Source organism: Acomys minous (assembly GCF_964271855.1).
Source record: "Acomys minous genome assembly, chromosome: 12".
Taxonomy (NCBI): domain Eukaryota; kingdom Metazoa; phylum Chordata; class Mammalia; order Rodentia; family Muridae; genus Acomys; species Acomys minous.
In genome coordinates, this window is record NC_140493.1 from 16,673,861 (window position 1) to 16,695,010 (window position 21,150).

Here is a 21,150-nt window from a genome sequence, read left to right on the forward strand (position 1 = left end):
AAACCTCCAAGTCCTACAACTCCACGTCTAGTTTATAGCGCTTCTGGTGGAATCATCTGGGCTCCAAAGGGCTAAGGTGGCCCCACATCTCCAGCTCTGCTGTCCACAGTACACATGACCTCCCTCTTGACCAGCTCCACTCCATGCCTGTAGGTGTCCTCGGTGGATGCCCCATGCTTCCGTCATTTCTAACATCTTAGGCTTCTCCGTTGTTAACTTCTGCTTCATCCTCACAGCTTTATGTGTGGCATCCTAGAGCCTCCTTGTAGAGATTCCATCTCTACTGCATGTGCCCTGGCCTCAGCTGCTTCCTGGAGCCGAGACTCAAGTCTCCTTGACCTCTTCTATCTTGCCCCTTTGATACCTGTAAAACCAGTACCGTGTAGGCGATGTTGCGAAGTTCTGCTTCCAACGTGGGATCGAGCTTGGCTCCCTTAGACCATAGTTACATCAGCCTTTGTGTGCTGACCAATTTAAAGGGATACAGTCCATGATGGGGTTAATGGTGGTGTGGCAGCAGCAGTGGTGGTGGTGGGGATGGTAGATGGTCCTATTACATTGGCAGTTATGAAGTAGATTCAGATGAGGTATCCTCACAAGTGGGTTATCCAGCATTCTTGCCTGCTGGCCGTGTAAAGATACAAATGGATAAGGCTCAGATAAGCTAAGCCAGGGCATGGCACACTGGGTGGGGTGGGGGTGGGGTGCTGTTCCCTGGTGACACTAACGTTGAGCTTGAGCTGAATGAGGAATAGTGGAAAGAACTGTGGAGAGGAGAGGAGAGGTTGAGGCAGGGTGAGCTGTCTAGGTTTCTAGAATGCAATAGAGTGGATACAGCCAGGATCCCAAGTCTCACGTGGCTGGAGTGGAATATGTGAACTGGGGAATTGTGAACGCTAAGCGGTTGAATCGGCGTGATCTCGGGAGTGCCCTGTTCTGTGGTTTTGGGCCACTGAGGGTTTCTGTAAGAAAAGGGCATGCTGGGAGCTGTGAATGGAATGCTGGGTGTGGCAGCAGGAGAACGGGGCTGGAGAAGGAGGAGGTCAAGGGTGTGGGGGTGGGGGGTGGGATGGGGTGGGGGAGGGTGGGGTGGAGGCATACCCATGCTGGCCTCTCCTTTGCTGAATACATCCAAGGCCGTCCTTGGTGGGGTTGTAGGAACCTTTCCTGTCTCGGGCAACTTAACGACGCCATGTCTCCTTGTGTCCCATAGATGGCATCCACAGCGTGACAGCTCTCTGCACTCTGCGCGTAACCATCATTACCGACGACATGCTGACCAACAGCATCACCGTCCGCCTGGAGAACATGTCGCAGGAGAAGTTCCTGTCCCCGCTGCTATCCCTCTTCGTAGAAGGAGTGGCCACGGTCCTGTCCACCACCAAGGACGACATCTTTGTCTTCAACATTCAGAATGACACGGACGTCCGCTCCAACATCCTCAATGTCACCTTCTCGGCACTGCTGCCCGGCGGTGCTCGAGGCCGCTTCTTCCCTTCAGAGGACCTGCAGGAGCAGATCTACCTGAACCGGACACTGCTGACCACCATCTCCGCCCAGCGCGTGCTGCCCTTCGATGACAACATCTGCCTGAGGGAGCCTTGTGAGAACTACATGAAGTGCGTGTCCGTGCTCAGGTTTGACAGTTCGGCACCCTTTATCAGCTCCACCACGGTGCTCTTCCGGCCCATCCATCCCATCACTGGCCTGCGCTGCCGCTGCCCACCAGGCTTCACCGGGGACTACTGCGAGACTGAAATTGACCTTTGCTACTCGAGCCCGTGTGGCGCCAATGGCCGGTGCCGGAGCCGTGAGGGTGGCTACACTTGCGAGTGCTTCGAAGACTTCACCGGTGAGTGTCTGGAGCCCGTGGGACAGGCTGCCGGGGGCTGCCCTCTGCTCCACAGAGGCTTACAGTATACGTATGAGGCGTGAGGGTTTCCTGTGGGTTCCAAGAGGCAATGGTGTAAGAGGACATATCCTGGACGCAAGTGTTGTGTCTGTGCACTTTAAGGTATCTTTGACGGCAGCCAACTCCCCGGCCTCATTTGGCTTCTGGGGGTCACGTGTCCCCCTCTTCATGAGGACTTTAAGATGACCTACTTTTGATACCCAAATACATCAGATCCAATGTGTGCATCTAAGTGAATTCTGTTGTTTTGAGATAGATAGGGTCTCGCTCCAAAGCCTCGCCTGGCTTTGAAATCATGGCAGTCCTCCGACCTCAGCTAGTTGTGAGTGGATTTAAAGTTAAAGCCCCTTTATTCCAGATTTCCAGTTCAGCTGGTTAGTGTCAAACTGTGAGGCTAGGGTAGAAATCCTGAGCCTTTAACCTTCTGGGTCCCAAAAGAAGTTGTCATTTTTAATCATGCCTTGTTGCTGCACAGACTAATTCACCTTCCCCCGCCTCTCTTAAGATACCCTTGGCTCAGCATGTCCTGCCCAGTCTTGAAGACCAGCCTCTCTGAACGTAGCCAATGGTCACTTTTAAAAAATAAAGAGGCAACTGAGAGCAGTGTGGGTAACACCATTGTTACCCACAGATCTCATTCTTGGTCTTTGATCCCCTGTTATGAAGGGACAGTCCACTTGGAAAACCAGTTCCCAACAGGTTCCATGCTGAACAGACCGTCCTTCTGGAAGGTTCCCCGAGGTTAGGTGGGGACTTGATATGTACTGGAGATGACTTGGATATCCTCCTATCTGTGATTAAGGACTTTAGTATGAACACCCGTGAAATCTCTGTCCCCCAGGGCAGGAATCTTACCTGCATATAGCACTGTTTACTGCGATTATCTTGAGGCCTGTGGGTATTAGCAGGTGTGTGGGGAGCAGGAAGAGAGAGCAGACTTAGGCCATGAGCACAGAGGGAGCAAAGTGGGTATCTGTGCATCCGAAGAGGAGGGGACGGACGCCACTTGGAGAGCTTCACAGCCCGTGAGACGGGGTGTGCCAGGTTGGCCTGTCGGAATGTCGGCATCTCAAGTTGACTATTGTCTGGAAACGTGGAGGAGGGAGAAGGACATTTGGCTGCCCACCCCTGTACTGTTCCCCCTCCCTGCCGGTGGCTGACTGCCAACAACAGGATGCGGGCAGTTCTTCCTGCTGTCTGGCAAGTGTTGATCCAGGATTCCTGCCTCTCAGGTGCCTGGTAGTGAGCAGGAAGGAAGGTGAGGGGTCTAGGAGATTCCTTGACTGTTGGTGTGCGCCTGAAGTGCTGGGCAAAGTGTGTGTGCATGGCGGGGTGTGTGTGTGTGTGTGTGTGTGTGTGTGTGTGTGTGTGTGTGTGTGTGTGTGTGTGCTCTTCTTCTTTCTCTGAATTTAACCAAGTCCATTCTACGCTACCTTGAGGATACAGGTACTCATGCCTCCCCTCCCCTTTCTAACGCCACCTCAGGCCTCATCTGGCATCTCTTTGGAGGTGTCTTGTGAAAGCCAGCTAGCTGTATGGTCCCTCTCCCGACAGAGAAGCACCAGGGCGAGCAGCTCAGGCCCCAGTCCCTCCTTGTCATATCGCCCTATGTGGAAAGCTTTGTAGACTCTCTTGCTCCAGAGAAGTTGAGGCCGCTGTGGTAGGGAGGGTTGGTGACCTTCAGGAAGTGAGCATTGCCCATCCGCCCTTATACCCATTCATACCCATCTACTGAGCTGAGCACCTGCTGCAAACATTTACAGAGTGCTTGCTGTATGCTAGACCGATGTTCAGTCAAACGTTAGCCTATCTGCGTTGGAGAGTGGCCCAGGTCACTCGATGCATTCTCTTTGATTGATATTTAGGGCCTTGCCCATCTTTCCTCATCACAGGGGTGTGGGTATGGGTGTGTGGGGGGCTGCATGTAACAACCCTTATACCAGGCTTCATCCCTGGGGGGGGGGGCGCGGTGCCATAGCTGACCTGCTGAGATACCACGCTGTAGCAAGTAAGGCCACTGGGGATCTGTGGCCCTATTGGATGCAGTCAACTGACTTCCGAGGCTCTCAGATTTCCTCTTCATCAGCAAAGTCATTCCCAGAAGGATGATAAAGGGACAGTGGCCGCATCGGTCATCTCAGTGAGATGCGGTGACTGACATGGGGCTAATTTGATTCTCTTTGGGTACTGAGTACATCGTGCCATTTCCCTAGAGATAAAACTAATTACGGCTGATTACCTGTCCTCGCTTCTCTTCCTTTCCTCTCCTCCGTGTTGCCTTTGAAGCGCTCGCTTTTCTGCGCGGGGATAATTGTGCTCATTTATTCATGATGAAAGCAATGCTGTCGTCACGCAGCTTTAATTTCTTGCTTCCCGGTAAGCTGAGCTCGAACTCTAGGCTGCCTCATGGTGAAGTTGGAATTGGCCCAACCATGCTGGGAGCCCTCGGCTTCCTGTGTTTGCAGGGCGGGAGGCTCAGCAGGAGCCGGCAGAAGGAAGGCGTCAATTAATTTCAGGGAAAGCCCACTGAATTCATGAGTTTCTGAATCCACCCTGGCTGTAGAGGTGTGTGGCCAGCCCAAAGCACCTTGGATGCCATGGTGTTTGTAAGGGGAAGGTATGGCATGTCCCTGCAGTTACATCTCGGTGTTGGGACCATGGTTGGGGTCATTAACTCTCTCATAGCTGGGGGAAGAAGGACACATGACTGCAGATGTGGGTACTGAATGCCTGTGGGTGCTCTCTGAATTCCTCAGCCCCGCTGGTGAAATGGCCCAGTGGGTAAAGGCACTCGCCGCCGAGCCTAAGGACCCGAATATGATCTCTGGTACCCACATAGTGGATGGAATGAGCCAACGCCTACAAGTTGTCCTCTGACCTCCGCACATGCCCCCTAATAAATCAATAAAATTAGATTTTCAAGCGCATGAGCAAATAACAAGCTTCTTTTTCTCCACGCCTGGCCTCTCATTCTACATTTGGGGGACACTGTGTTTTGGGTTTTTTTTTTAAAACACTTTTGTATTGTGGCCGTGGACTCCTATGTTGCTCCTCATGACTCTGTTGACCCCCATCTCTGAGCTTTCCTGCAGTCTTCCTGTCTGAATGTGTCTGTCTTGTCTATCTGTAAATCCTATGCACTTCCCCTGAATTTACTGCCCTCCGCTTTGGGAAGACTCTGGGAGGGTTTGTTTGTTTGTTTGTTTGTTTGTTTTGGTACCCTCTCAGTAGGAAACCTTTACATTTCTCCCTTAAATTTCCCTTGCACCCTCTTTATTCACCGCTCCACTCTCCACTGGGCAGACTGCCTTGTCTTCATATCTGTGTCCCCAGCCAGCAGTGACCTCGGTGACCTTGGAGCTTATCCGTAGGGAACACTTCAGATTCTGTAGTAGAAAGTTGTTTCCTACCCCCAGGGCGGCAGCCTAGAAATCTAACTGCCCCTCACTTTCCACGTTCAGGTTGTACTGGCCTTCCAGAACCTTCTGGCCTCTTTTATCACAGACTCTTGTATCTCAAGTGCACTATCACTCTGGGCGGCGGGTCCCTGGATTTCCCCTCCCACCCATGTGCCTCTCTGCTTGGCATTGGTGACCTCCCCCTGCTGTGTATGATCTGTGGGGGACAGAGGCACTGTGCAGAAAGGACCCTGTGGGGAGGAAGTTGCTCCTTCCTGACATGGCTGGAGACATGTCCTTGACCTGTCATTTGTTGTATGCTGGGATCAGAGTGACACCTTTGCTGCTTTTAGTGCTTAGTGGGAAGAGACAGGATCCTGTCTGTCTCCAGTGTCCTTTCCTGGTCACTAAGGTCCTCTGGGTTTTTCAGGCCTGTGGCCAAGCTCCAAATTGAGTTGGGAACCCACCACTGCAGGCTCCCAGGCACCTCTAGGATAGCTTCCCCCCACCCCCGCCCCCACTCCCCTACCACTTTAGGGAGACCTGAGAATAGCTGCCTAATCACCACAGATCAACATCCCCCCCTGGGGTACATTCCTGAGTGACAGCCTTGATGGCAGCAGGAGGGGTAGGGTAGGTCAGCTGCATCCAGATCTGGGCCAGGAGGAGCAGTCACTGTCACAGCTAAAGTTAGCCTTGGGTCTCCTTCCTAGAGGTTGTTCATGGGTGGAACTTTTTCGTTAGGTCAAGTTCACTCTTGACCTCTAATTTGAACCCTGTTCTTAGGGTCCCCCTTCCCCCACCCCCTTAACTGCCTGTCCCTCATTCAGAGCGTGTTTCAGCAGATCCAAGCACACAGCGCTTACACAGCTGCAGAATACAAAGCTGCAGCTGCAGCCCTGGACCACGAGCTCCTCTGCCCCTTGTACATGGAGTAGTTAGTGATGGGCACTCCCTAGGAGGATGTAGGGCTTGAGGAACCCTCAGTGGTGTTCACTTTGAACTTTGTCCCATCTCCCCTAGCATCTCCCTCACCTGCTTAAGAGCCTCCCCAGACCACAGACCCCTCCTGAAGCTGAGGACGCTTTGTGTAGTTTCAGGGTCAGAGAAATGGGCAGCTCAAGAACCCAATCACCTGTCTGCTTGTGGGGACACTTTGAAAGACCATGCTGGCCCTCGCCTGCCCCTGTTGTAAATATAGATATGACCCAGCTCCAGTTACTGTTTAGGATAGAGTGCTGGTGTCCCAGTCACCCTGGGGGACACTAGTGTGCCGGGTGCCCCATGCTGTGTGGTGCATTGCTTCTAAGCTGTGTCCTGTTCCTGCAGACATATCCCCTCTTGACCACATGGAAGAAGGCACCCAGAGCACCAAAGTCTGCAGAAGTCTGCAGGGTAACTCAGCTACACAGGGAGTGGCTCCCAGCTCCCTGATATTAGTCCTCAACGTGGGGTAATTGTCAGTTAAAGCTGGAATCATTATATTGCCCGTAATTAAAATCTCAACTAGAGCAGTGAACGCTTTCAGACACTGGGGCAGACATTACGTTTTCCTACTTGCCATTGCGCACTTACCTGCTGCTCTGGCTCTTTCCACAGAGTGGGTTGCAACACGTAGCATTTCTCTCCTGTGCTGTCCTGAAGCTGGGTGTCACTGCCCTTCTGGGTGACCTTGTTTTTCACTAAGTCCTGTCCTTAGGGACGCAGGTGTGAGTGGGTGCAGCCTGGAAGCTCCTGTCCTCTATGAACTTTAACCCCCACCCCCCAAACCAGGGCACGGACTGAAGGGGACCGAACAGCAAGGGCAGGTATCAGGTATAGCTGACTGGCCACCGAAATGGCCCTCCCACTAACGCCACATCCTCTTGTGGCTAGTGATACAGTACTCGGCTGAGTTTCCCTAACCCAAATTTTGAAATCTGGAATGTTCCAAAAATCCAAAAGCCTTGCATGCAGCAACATGATGCCAAAGTGGAAAATTCCACATCCGACCTCACGTGATGGGTTGCAGTCAGAATGCAGGTGTGTTCAAAGAAAATTTGTATAAAATTACCCTGGAGGCTACATGTAGAGTGTATACATGAACCATAAGTGAAATTTGTGTTTAGACTTGGTACTCAACCCCAAGATTGTTATGTATATGCAGAGGCTCAAGGAAAAAAAAAAAAAAGAAAGAAAGAAAAAGAAAAAAAAAGAATGTGAAGTCTGGAACCTTCTGACCCCAGGCATGCTTTCTTCCCCTTAAACTTATCATCCTCCTGCCTCAGTCTCTCATACTTGGCTATCCAGGTATTTTGGATAAGGGATCTACACAGCCTATACTACAACACAGCCATGGGTGCGTTAAGACAATTGAGCCATCCGAACTCCTTTATGGTTCTGAAGGTGGGAAGGCCATCGTCAAGGTGTGCCCAAAGAGGTGCGCCACCTGGAGGCGGCACGGGTGAGTGCCTCCTGCCTCTCTTCCGCTTCTTAGCTGCTTGGCCTACATCTGCATTCCTGTGGTCTACACATGTGTTTCCTGTGCCCTAGTCTAAATGTCTCTCTTGTGTAGACATCAGCCATTGGATGACTGGGTCCCCAGTCTATTATGCCCCCTCTGAACTTGACTTATACCTGCAAGAGCCTGTGTCCAGATAAGGTCCTCCTCACTGGTGCCAGACTTGGGCAGCATTAGGCTGTCACCTTGAGGGAACATAGCTTACTCTGCTCCAGGATTACTCATCCTTCTTGCTCGCTCACCTGATTGCCAGGTGGCTGCTTGGGTCAGGGGCACTCCTGCTAAGAGGCAGTTTCTTTTTTCTTTTCTTTCTTTTTTTTTTTTTTTTTAATATTTTATTTAATTTTTTAATGTATGTGCGTTGGTGTTAGGGTGTCAGATCTTGGAGTTACAGACAGCTGTGAGCTGCCATGTGGTTGCTGGGGATTGAACCCTGGTCCCTTGGAAGAGCAGGTGGTGCTCTTAACCACTGAGCCATCTCTCCAGGCCAAGAGGCAGTTTCTTAAGCATGGCTTTCCTCAGAAGCAAGAGTGGCCCAAGGCCTATCAGTCAGCTGGCACATAGTCAAGGCAAGAATGAGTAAAGGAGGATGGTTAATAGGGACATGACTGTCTGTTCAGTCCTGTGCTGGGTATCTCTGTCATTGGTGTGATGAGGCCTAGCTTCCCTCACCTAGATTGTGGGTGTCTGTGTCACCCACTGATTGTGCCAGAAGGCTGCTTTTGGCTATCACTTGAGGATGAGGAGGGCCTCAGGCTCTAAGCTGAAGGTTTGGGCAAGCTTTCCTCCTCTTTGAGCCTCCGATGGAGAGCCGGTAGAGAGCCTGCTTTCTTCCCAGCCTCTGGAGCAACCTGTGTTGCCCTTTACACTCTCTGCCCTTGCATTCCCACACTCTGACTTCCCCCAGGTGCTTCCCACAGGAGCCTGTGGTGGCATTGTCTCTTCTCCCAGTCATCCAGGGTGACCTCCACCTCATGGACCTCAATTTGCTGAGTGTGTAAAGGCCCAGTTCTCAGATGTGGGGAGCAATCTTCTTTGGGTCCATAATTGCGTGGTTACTACCTCTGGCCCCACCAACACCCGGCACACCCACTGGGCTATCAGTAAAAATTTACCGAGGCCAGAAGAGAGCCAGCAGACCCTGGTGGCTTCAGTGCATGGCCAGGGCTTGGCTGTCCCCTCTGCTTAATGCCACTGTGGAGCTCTGACCATCAAGCTTCTCTGGAGAAACTGGGCCTCTGACCTGAGTGGTGACCCCAGAGGCCTTAAGGGAATGCAACCCCGTCAGTCTCCACCCCATCCATTTCTCCCACAGCATCAGACAAAGCCCCTCTGTCTTGCCTGGGACCCTAGGGGCCGGAGCATGAGCTACGAAGGCAGTACTCCAAGCAAGAAGTTTGCACAAGGCACGGTCTCCTCAGCACACTACTATGTGTGAGGAGGGGGTCTCATGCTGAGAGGGGATGTCAGCATCCCTGCTGGGTCTGGGGACAGGCTCCTGAAGACTGACACACCACGGTGCGGTGCGTGCTTGTCTCTGTCATCTGTGTCCTGGGTAGTTCAGCCTGTGGAGGCCTTAGAGTTTCCAGTTGGCTTCTATGCCTGCTCTATGTAATTCAGACTTCCAGGCCGACCCCACAACCAGAGGACAAAGGCCTCCCAGTCTCTAGGGTCCCTTCCTTGCCCCCTCCCTTCCCTCCTGTCTCTGTTTCCATCTGTTCCTCACTTTCTGTCTCTTTCTCTCTCCTTCCCTCCCTTCCCCTTTCCCTCTGTCTCCAGGTGGTGGTACAGGCCTTTAACTTCAGCAGGGAGAGGCAGATGGATCGCTGTGAGTTCTAGGCCAGCCTGGTCTACAAAGCTAGTTCAGGACAGCCAAGGCTACACAGAGAAACTGTCTTGTAAGAAGCAAAAAACAAACAAACAAATTGTGTTAAAGGGCCATCGAGATGGCTCAGTGGGGGCAAAAGTGCTTCTTAACACAGGCCTGGCAACGTGTGTTTGATCTCCAGAACCGTGTGAAATTAGGAGGGAACCAACTCCACAAAGCTTTCACACTGAAGCATGCCCCCCCCCCTCTGTGTCTCTGTCTGTCTGTCTCTCTCTCTCTCCTTTCCTCTCCTTTCTTGTTCTCACACACACACTTTTTTTTCTTTTTAAACAAAGATTGTATTAAAACAGTGGTTAACAAGCTTCCTAATGCTGCGGTCCTTTAATACAGCGCCTCATGCTGTGGTGACTCCAACCATAAAATTATTTGTTGCTAGTTCCTAACTGTAATTTTTGCTACTGTTATGAATCGTAATGTAAATATCAGACATACAGGATATCTGAAATGCAGCCCCAACCACTGGAGATGCCCGTGCGCGCATCCGCATCCACTTGTAATCCGAGTACTCCGGGAGGCAGAGGCAGAGGCAGGTGGATTCTGAGTTAGAGACCAGCCTGATCTACAGAGTGAGTCCAGGACAGCCAAGGCTACACCACAGAGAAACCTGTCTCAAAAAGCCAAAAAAAAACAAACAAACAAAAAAAACCCAACAAAAAACAAAAGAACAAAAACACATACACACACACACAAAAACAAAACAAAACAAAAACCATTTAAATGTACAAAAAGCACATTTCATGTGGTTACTTGGGCCATCTTCCTCTGGGTCATAGAGTTCTCCAATCTCCAGGTCTTTACTCTGAGCTCCTCTCCCTGGCTGAGGAGAGTCCCAGCTCTAGGGATCAGGGTGGATTATCCTCTGGTCTCCCCAGCCCAGTGGCTTCTAGGCCACAGAGGTGGCTTTATTCTAGGGGGCGTGTTCTAAATGTCATTGCAGTACAGGACCCTTTGGGAGCTGCTCACAGGCTCAGCATGACACCCCCACTACCCCCTCAGGCTCTGCAGGCCCCAACCCTTAACCAGGCAGGTGGCTTCTCAGGGTAGGGAACCATGGGGGCGGGGTGGAGATCTGATTCTTTGCCATTGGAATGCATTTTTTTATTTATATTTTTTAAAAAATGGGTGTGACTGGAGCTCTGAGAATTTGCTTTTAAAACAATGAAGACATCAGAAAGAGACAGACCCTAGCCCTGGACGAGCCCCAGCACTGTGGCCTCAGGGTTTCCTGCTCCCACCTCTTGCCCTGCCCTTCCCCCTTCTTCGAGGAGCCTTGGGGAGGGGCAGCAGGTGTCTGGGTCCTCTGCTAAGACCTTCTGAGTAACCTGGCTAGCAGGGAGGGGCTGGGCCACCTGAGCTTGTGGCTCTTAGAGACTGGGGCTTCAATCCCCAGGAGGTGAGAAAGTCAAACAAAGCTGGAAACTCCCTAAGGGGGAAGGGAAGGCAGACTAGAGACTAGAACCTGGCAGTCGGCCTGGAGAGAGAGAGAGAGGGGGGAGGGAGAGGAGAGAGAGAGAGAAGAGGGCCTTGGGCAGGAAAGGTGGAGAGTTGGGGGTGGGGAGGAGTCAGGGCCTAGAGTGACAGCCAGCCACAGTCCAGGACCTTTGCCAAATGAGGTCTAGTCCCTCACCCAGCCTCCCAGGTGCTAGAGATGGCTCCCTGGCAACAGTGACTGATCTCCCTGCCTCCAGGATAGATGTATAGCCAGCAAAACAAGAGCCACTGACTGTTTTTATGACAGTGAACCTCTGCCCTTAGCAGTGGTGCTTGGCTGGTTTGATGGAAGGCTTGAGGCCCAAACCATCATCTCCTGACACCCTCCTACAGTACGCGTTGAAGGCCAGTCCTGGATGTTTGCACACTCAGATCATCCCTGCAGACTCCATACTGACAGCATGCCACGGATGTGTTGGTTGCCCTTGCAGCTGTGTGATCTGGGACACGTTCTGACCTCTGGGCCTTCAGCACATTGAGGCCAGCCGGCCTGCCTGCCTGCCTGCCTGCCTGCCTGCCTGCCTGGAAGGGAGCTTGTCTGGCCTGTGATGCAACAGCTCTCATGGTGCTCAAAGCAATTTTCAGCCCTCGATGTGGCCCCAGTAACAGGCAGAGAGCAAGCATCAGTGGCTGGCCCTGTCTGTCTGCTGGTGTCTGTGGTGGCTCCTTTGCAAAGCATGGCTGCAGATGGCCTCTCACACACTCTGCTGCTGGGTGACAGGTGCAGATTTTGCTCCTGTCCTGGAGCCTCCGGCCACTGGCACGGGTTTGCTCTGAGTGACTACTGTGCAACCTCTGTGTATGGGGTGGGGCTTTGTTGACATGACCTTCTTTCCCACTTCATCACTCTAGAAGCTTGAGGTGGGGAGGGGAGTGGGAGACTGCTGTGTGGCACCAGGAGAGGGCCTCAGGTGGTCTGTGGTGAGAACTATTTTGCGTGTATTGTAGGTACCATGCGTGTGCTTACACATGGGTGTGCCAGAGCCTGGAGGTTCTTCCTCAGGTCTGCTTAGAATCTATGGGCTTGGCAGGGATCCCAGGCCCAAATGCAGCCTCACGACCCATCCTCTGGGGTGTTGAGGGTTTGCTCTGCCTGAGCCCCGCAATCTCTCTATACCTTTTCCCTTCCTAGCTTGTCATCACTCTTGTATGTGCTTTAAGACTCTTAGCCCATCTTTCCTATTTCCCTAAACATTTGGATTATTTAACTAAGAGATTCCACAGCTGCAGATAGCTGTTTCATTCATTCTTGTAACCTCAGTGTCTTAAAATGTCCTGTGACTGGCAATTCATTGTGTGAACAGATGGATGCTAGGTGAGTGGGTGGATAGCAGTACGTACAGAGGGATGGGGGCAGGTAGACGATGGATGGGTGACGAGATAGATAGACCAGTGGATGGAGGGAGGACAGGTAGATGGTTAGAGATGGACCAGTGGATGGAGGGAGGAGGCGTTGATGGAGATGGATGTGTGGTGATTGGGTAGAAAAAGGGATGAGGGAGTGAGTGGATAGATGGAAGGGTGGGGGACCGTGCTTAGTGCTCAGCCACTTCTGACGAACACCTGCCTTTCACCCGAAGTGCCGCTCTGCCCATCACCGCACTTCCTGTGGTAGTGGAGCTTCTGTACCGAGTTGTACAGTGCCTTGCATCTTCTTTACTGAGCCACGAGGTTCCTTTATGGGCCTGAGCTCTGCTGGTGCTTCAGGCCTCTCTAGGACTCAGTGTGTTTGTGATCTGACTTTGAATGCATGTGACTCCCAGCCCCCACCCCCTTCCTAGCTGTGTTCCCCGCCTATCCTGCTGAGGCTCAATTCTGCCCAGACTTCCAGCTCCCACGTGTGTCTTTTGTGCGTTGGGTCTGAGCTTCGCTCTTGGTGCCCCTGGAAATTCTAGTTTTTCTAGTTTAGAGCCCTTAAGTCTTTACTAAAGGAGAAAGGATTGTCTTTTTTATTTAGTTAAAAACTTAAGTTGGCAAAACTTTACCTGCCCTTCCCTTCTGGGGTGGGGTGGGGTGGGGGCGCACGCCCTGCCCTCTTCGAAGTCTTGAGGGCCTGAGCGCTGTGCTCCTCAGAAGCTGGGCCAGGCTTTCTGCATCGCTGGTCCGTACTCTGCATGTGGTGCACTGAAGTGGGGTCTCATGACCAGTGGTCCCCATATCCTGCCCCAAACTGAACATGACAACCCTCTGCACTGAGGCTTCCTAGGGTTTAATCCTTTCACTTCCTAGAGCCTCCTCCATTTGGAGTCAAAAGCTTTTTTACTACTCTTAACCTTCCAACTGGCTCCCAGCTATGACAGGCAACCCATTTGCCTAAGCCCTACAGTGCCAGGGCTTTTGCTCACACTGAGGGTCAGTGCCTCTGACTGCATCAGCTTGAGCCTCTGGGCAGAAAGGACGTTACTCATCCTCGTCTGGGTAGGGCACTTGTTGCCTGAGACTCAGGGCTGGCCTCAGCTCCGGAGTGTTTTCTGCAGCGCTCTTTGCAGACTCTGTTTGAGTTTATGTGTCTGTACCCTTAACCAGGCTGAGGCCAGTGTCCCTCGCAGGCAGGGCCTTGGTGGCATGCTCTAGGCATGATTGGGCTCAGCGACCTTACCTAGGTGTGGATGGAGGGGCTGCCTGTGACATTGGGGTGCAGGGCGGATGTGGGGAGGCATGCTCCAGGGCTGAGAATGACTCAGCACCATCAGGCGCCAAGCAGAACACCTGGATGTTCCCAGTATGCCAGATCCTGAACCGTGAAATCTTAGAAAAGGGCGGAGTTAAATCATGACAGGAAGCCCTGAGAAGATTGATTGCATCAAAATCTGTATGGTGGAGGGCTAAAGACTGGGAGCTCTAGGCCGGAGAGTGACCCTGTTTCAAGAAGAAAAAATGATAGGTCAGAGAGGGCTCAGCTGATACAGGCACCTGCCACCAACCAAACCTGACAACCTGCGTTGGACTCCACCATCTGCAGAAAAAGCAATCCAGCAAGGAAGGACGTGTCGCTAAGAGGGTTAAGAGGGCTTTGCTGCTCTTCCAGATGTCCCTGTTCCTAACACCACGTCAGCGGCTCACAGAGGCAGCAACTCTAGCTCCAGATGATCTCATGCCCTCTTCTGGTGCGTGCACACACGCGCACACACACATGTGCACACACACAGAGAAACAAACACACACATGCACTCACATACATACCCCAAAACACATGCACACAGAGAAACACATATACAGAGAAAGCACACACACACTAGAGAAAGGGAGAAATACATAACAGAGAGAGAGAGAAAGAGGCAGAGAAACACACACATTTGTGCACATACACACATAGAAACACAAATACACACAGAGAGGAACATACTCAGAGAGAGCACATACACACACACTAGAGAGAGGGATAAATGCATAAATACAGAAACACATGCATACACACACAGAGAAAACACATGCATACACACACATGCATGCGCACACACACAGAAACATACACAAAGAGAAGCACGAACATACATGCATATACGCACAGAAACACATACAGAAAACACACAAAGAAACACAAGTGTGCATGCACACAGAGAAACACATATGCACAGAAAAAGAGAAACTCATACAGAGAGAGCACACACACACACACACACACACACACACACACAGAAACTCACAGAAACACACACACATATACATGCACATTAAGAATCTTAGAACAAAAATCTTAGAAAAGAGGGCTGGAGAGAAGGCTCATAGGTTAAGAGCACTGACTGCTCTTCCAGATGTCCTGAGTTCAATTCCCAGCAACCTCGTGGTGGCTCACAACCATCTACACTGGAATCTGACAACTTCTTCTGGCCTGCAGGTGTACATAATAATAAAGAAATAAATCTTTGGGGAAAAAAAACTTAGAAAAGACCAAAGCAACACAGTCTTTTACAGAATGCAGGACTCACAGACTCTGACCTGTATCCTCCTGGGCTAAGATGGCTTGCAGAATTAGAAACTATCACATCCCACAGTACAGGTCTCAAGTGTGCATGCTGCATGGTCAAGTTGGCAGCTCCATGTTGGCAATGCTAGAAACACGCATCCACTGTAAACTGAGCACCCCTACCCCCCACCACCACTCCAGGGCAGCTGACGAACCGCATGCAGAAAAGCCACATGGAAGGTAAATTGCAAAGAAAGGCCTTAGTGAGCTAATTATGCAGCTTTAAATCATTGGCAGGCATGGCTGCTCTGAGCAGTGTTCTCTCAGGAACATCAGAGCAGACCCTATGTTGGACCTGGAGTTGACTCAAAGGAAAGAACCCAGCGATGAGTCTCCATCCCAGGCTTCTGTGGTTCATCTGAAGTCCAGTACCACAGTGCCTTATATAAAAGTGGTGTGTTTAACCCTACAGTTAATTCTTTGTACGGATATCTACCTACACCGCTTGGATTAGTGGATGAATGATGTCCGCTTTATAACCTCATGGATTAAGCTCAAGCGTGAATCATTGCCTTGGATCTGGGAAGCCCTAGCGTTGCATGATTTCATCCCGCAAGCACTCGCCAGTACCTGCTGCGTATGCCCAGCTCTCCTCAGACGCCCCCTCACTACGGGCACCAGTCCAGCACCCTAACACGCAAGGCACCCACTGTGTACCAGATGTTCTCAGACTTGGCCCTAAAACAAACCCCATTGCTGCACCCCTACCCCCATGTTCCCACATAGTGACGCTGGGAGTGGAGCTGGGATAGATCCTGGGCACTGGACCTGCTCAGAAAGCAGTGAAACTTCCTACAGGGCGAGCCACAGTCAGGGACAGGCTTGAGGAGGGGACACAGGGTGGCCTTCAGAAACCGAGGGTTTTGTCGTCAGGTGGGACCGTGGGTGAAGGAACACTGTGACTACGTTAGGCCCAAGAGGGTGGGGAAGATGAGCTGGGTCTGTGCTTTTGAGGGCCGGGGGCATTGTGGGGTGACCTCTTTGTGGAATAATGGGGATACCAAGCCAGTCGGGACGAGTGTGGTCAAAGATGAGCATGGCAGGAAACTGTCTTTGGCTTTGGTGTCACAGGCAGGACAAGTGGTTTTGTAAGTCAATGGAACTGGTATAACGCTCATGTTTTGGGTGCTTGGGTGTGAAGTGAAGGTTAAGGTCATGGTGGGGTGGGAGCCTAGGGTAGAGGAATCTTGGTGGAGGTTAGGGTCAATAGGATGCTAGTGGCTCCAAGACTCAAAGCCTACCTCTCTGGGCAGACGGTGGAACTGCTACCCTAGAAGGAAACGGGATGGAGGGGGCAGGTCTGAGATGAAGGCGCCAGGAGATGGGAGGAAGTTGATGTTGGGTGAGGCAGGCTTGTTTGGAAGGACTGAGCGAGGCTGTGGGCTGAAACTGGGTGGGCTGGTGACTGAGCCTGGAGATATACCGCCTTCTGCTTGGCCTGGGAAGCCGCCCCCCTCCCCCTGTCCCAAAATCTCAGAGCCTTGATCTTGCAGAGGCCACACACTGGAAAGACAGCAGTTCTGGCACAATCAGAGCCCCTGTGTAGACTGGCAGCTCCCCACATCCTGTCTGCACAGAACCCAGAATGTGGCCTCGCTGGGAAATCGGGTCTTTCTGGATGCAGCCAGACCCTCGAGGTGAAGTCGTGCAGGACTCAGGGAGGGTAGACCCTCTTCCATTTTCAGGGTCTTTAGAAGATAAAGTGATGGGGGGCACTAGACACCCCTGGTTCCTCTTCTGGGTCTTGGAGATGACTTTCTGAGCTCCAGAACCTCATGTCGAAGAGACAGGACTGGGTTGCCAAGTTGCGGTTCCATGGCCAGGTGGGGCTGGAGATGGGAGGGTCTTACAGGGCAAGGAACGGCCTTTTCTTCTGCTGGGAAAGTTTGGGAAATCGCTGGAGCCTGGTTCCTTCCATGTCTACTACTCTCAGGCCGTGACAGTGGGCAGGGTGACACCAGGTCTTCACGGTTTGGTGGGCATAAGGCCACAGTGTCTCCCAGGCAGCTTTGTTCACAGAAGGTGCTGGGCCTGACTGCTCCTCGTGGGCTAACCTGGAATACAGTAACGCGAACACTCCTGAAGGGGGAAACTTTAAAGTGTTTGAAGGAAGAGAGAGAAATCTTAAGTTGAAACTTCAAATCACTAATGGGCACTCACGAGGGCTGCATAGACGGCTCTGAGCACCGGCTGACATGTGTGAGTGTGAGTTGGGTGGGGGGAGGGGGAGTACATATATATGGTCTGTGAGGAAAGCATGCAGCCATAGGTGTGACATGTGCGTGCAAGGCTGAGTCTGAGACCATGGGTGTAAGGATGTATGTAATGGTGCATTTTACAAGCTTGTGCACGTGAACTTGTGTGTGCGGGTGCAATGGTTTGGGTGTGTGGCCTGGGGTATATGATGGTGTGAGTGTACAGGTGTGTGTGCAAGCACATGAACTCAAAGCCTCCTGCGAGGCGGCCAAGCTCAGGGCTATGTTGGGCAGGGCCCTGGGATCCAGGAGTGGCTAGGAGATGAAGCGCCCACTGTGGTGGGCCTGAGATGAGCAAACACCACACAGTGACTGTTCCCTCACTACTAATGCACACTGGCAGCCTCTCTCTGTCCCTTCTTCTCCTCCCAGTCCATCTCGGCTCATGTAGAACCACTGGGTGCATGAGAACACACCCTCCCGACCTGAGCCTGGTACCAGAAACACTTAGGATCCTTCCATGGTGGGCCTGCGTGGCCGTGAAGATGTGCAGTGGGGTTAGGGACCCCAGGCGCCTTCTGTCTCAGCAGATTTGTTCTCTGGGCTACAGAAGCTGCAGCTTGGGACTCAGTGGGACTCAGCCTGGACACATTCAGTAGAGGAGAACCCAGGGGATATTTAGCCCTATAACCCGTCATCCTTGGTCACCTTCAGAGGAGAGGGGTGTTTCTGATATTTAGGGAGCACCACCATGTGGATCTGCAAACCGACAGCCACCTCTGCCAAGGAGCCAGGTACAGGTGTCACTGTGGCAGCCAAGACACCTAGCGTGAGCTGTCTCTCATTAACAGTCCACCGTGTGTCTCAGCAGATACATCCATGGGTCACTGCCTTTCTCTTGTCTCTGTGCTGGCTAGTTTTGTTTGTTTGTTTGTTTGTTTTGTTTTTGTTTTTGTTTTGTCACTTTGAAATAAACTAGAGTCACCTGGCAAGTGAGAATGTCAGTTGCCGAAGTACCTCCATAAGATTAGGCTGTCAGCGGTGTTGTCTTGATTGATGTAGGAGGCTCAACCCATCATTGGATAGTGCTACCCCGGGTTCTATAAGAAAACAAACTGAGCAAGGCCCGGAGAGCAAGCCCGCAAGCATCACTCCTCCATGGCCTCTGCTTCAGCTCCCGCCTCTGTGTTCCTGCCTTCACTTCCTGCTCTGATTTCCCTCCATGATAGACAATAGCTGAAATAAACCGTTCCCTTCCCTCAGGTTGCTTCTGGTCATAGAAATGAAAATTAAAAACAAGACCCCCCAAAAAAACTAGGCCAGCCTCTTTGTGACCTCTGCTTTCTTCTCTAGGGGAACATTGCCAGGTGAACGTGCGCTCGGGCCGCTGTGCCAGCGGAGTGTGCAAAAACGGGGGCACCTGTGTGAACCTGCTCATTGGAGGCTTCCACTGTGTGTGCCCGCCCGGCGAGTATGAGCACCCCTACTGTGAAGTCAGCACCAGGAGCTTCCCACCGCAGTCCTTCGTCACCTTCCGAGGCCTGCGGCAACGTTTCCACTTCACGGTCTCCCTGGAGTAAGTGCACCCTGTGTGTGTGTGGGTGTGTGTCCCTTGGGAAGGTCTCCTGGGGTCTGGGCACCTCCACTCTCTAGGCTCTGCGTGGTGGAGTAGGCTTGCTTAGCACTGGCTGCTGGACCAGCTGCTCAAGGGTAGGACCATTGCCACGGTGATGACAGGGGGAAGTTACTTCAGCAACAGCGGCAACAGAGTGGCCGTACCAATACTTCTGAGAGGGGACAGCTTAAATCCCAGGCCTGGAAACTAATCTAGCTACTCTGGTCCTGGCTACCAGCCAGCGTGTGGGCATGGCTGACATCTCCATAGCCAGGGGGCCAGGTGCAGGAATCACAAGGCAGGCTGCTCCAGCCCTAGCTCCCCAGCTCCTAATCTATAACAGGTTGATTGTGTGCTGTCCATACCTTCTCCCCCAGAAAAAAATTTAGATGTTACTTTAAATTTTTTGAATCTATCATCTGGGGCTCAGGACATGGCTTACTTGTTAAAATGCTTGCATGCAAGCATAAGAACATGAGTTCAAATCCCCGGCACCCGTGTAGAAGGCCTAGCACAGTGACACATACACGTGATCCCACAGCTGGGGAGGCAGAGACAGGGAGGATTCCAGGGACTCGCTGTCCAGCCAGTCTAGCTGAGTTGGTGAGCCCCAGGTACAGCAAGAGACCTTTACTCAAAATACAATGGGTGGAGAGTGATCGAAGAAGACGCCCGATGTCAGCCTCTGGCCTCCACATGTGTATACACGCTCCCGCACACACATGTATAAACACATGCGTGCAAAATACCAAATGAATTCAGCTGGATTCTGGGCAGCAGTGTGAGACCATGAAAGTTGCTCAGTTCAAAGAAAATACAGAATTTCTATTTTGAAGATTTCCGCTAGGTTAATCAACTAGGGCGAGGTTTTGCATTGAGTATTTTCCCGAGTCTCTGTGGGAGCTGTCGGTAGCCCATGTTTCCGGATAGGAGCGTGGTATTTTCTGCCCTCCCCTGTGTGGTGTCTCTCTCTCCTGTATAGTGAGCTAACAAGGCCCCTCCCATTGGTGCAGGGTCTGAGGATGTGGGATGGTGCTGGCAATTGGCACTCGCTGTCAACCCCTGCCCTGCACTTGCCTGATAAAACGAACAGTGTCTGCCTGTTGGCACAGTACACAGCGAACCCTGGTCAGCCAGGCTGGGATAACTGCTCCGTTTGCCCCTTTGTGTGTCAGGACTCTGCTCTCCACCCAGCAGGCTACCCCTATGGCACAAGCCTGTAAATCAAGGGCCCTGCTGTGGGCTTCCTGTGACATAGTATCTGTGTCCCATGGCGAATGTTATTGTGGCATACGACAGGCGTGAGCTGGGGTTATGGAATCCTTGGAGTGCAGTTGTGGCTGCCTCCCACCTTGGTATGGCCAGCAGCTTGGTCACATGCAGTGTGGTGACCTTTGGTGGACTTTCCATGTGACTACCTTAAAACCCAAAGTTAGAAAAAGACAGAAGTTCCCCCCCCCCCCACCCCACAATGCTCTCAGAAGATCAGAGGACCTCCAGTCACAGTTTCTCTGGGGCACACATCCTGCAAGCTGCTGAGGCCCCTCTTAACCTCAGAGAGCTGCCCAGCCCGGCTGAGTTGCCTTGTCTCAGGTAGCTTCTGTCATGGCTCGTCTCCACTTTCCAGTTTCTGTTTGCCAAGTGCTGGGGCTCCCAAGTGGGCCCCCCTCTCCCAGCTGCCTTTCATCCCCTTTGTTCTTGGCTCCTTCTCCTCTGGCCCCTCAAGCCTTGGTTTCTATTTCTGTCTTTCCTCATTTCACTTGCATTGTTCCCACCCTCCCCTCAGCCCTGCCCGGCCCCCCCCCCCCCCCCCCGTCTCTATTTCTCTGTCTTTAGCTTTAGCGATGGATGGTGCTTGTGTGTGGGGTGGGGTGGGGTGGAGCACTGTGTAAGAGGGGTTAGCCTGGACATAGATAGTTCAGGATCAGATGCTCTCGTAGGTACTAGAGGCTTAAGAGACGTGGCACCTGCTCATGCAGAGACAATCATGCTGAAGGAACATCTTGGGGTCTCATTTGATGTGTAAGATAAGGTAAACGCCATGCGTTCTTCCTCCAGACAAGCTTTTAGTTGGTAAACAGACTGTCATTCTTTTGAGCATGTTGTCTGTCTGTCTGTCTGTCTGTCTGTCTGTCTCTCTCTCTCTCTCTCTCTCTCTCTCTCTCTCTCTCTCGTGTCTTCCCC

At 52.0% G+C, this 21,150-nt stretch overlaps 1 protein-coding gene across 4 annotated transcripts in view; it reads left to right on the plus strand.

Annotated features, from left to right (window-relative positions):
* The window catches only part of CELSR1 (cadherin EGF LAG seven-pass G-type receptor 1), a 142,838-nt gene that overhangs the window by 60,591 nt on the left and 61,097 nt on the right, over positions 1-21,150 (plus strand). For all 4 annotated transcript variants that reach the window (XM_084749755.1, XM_084749757.1, XM_084749756.1 and 1 more), the window contains exons 2-3: positions 1,214-1,852; positions 18,705-18,927. In XM_084749755.1, the coding sequence (XP_084605881.1) occupies positions 1,214-1,852; positions 18,705-18,927 (862 nt within the window). The remainder of the gene's footprint in view (positions 1-1,213; positions 1,853-18,704; positions 18,928-21,150) is intronic.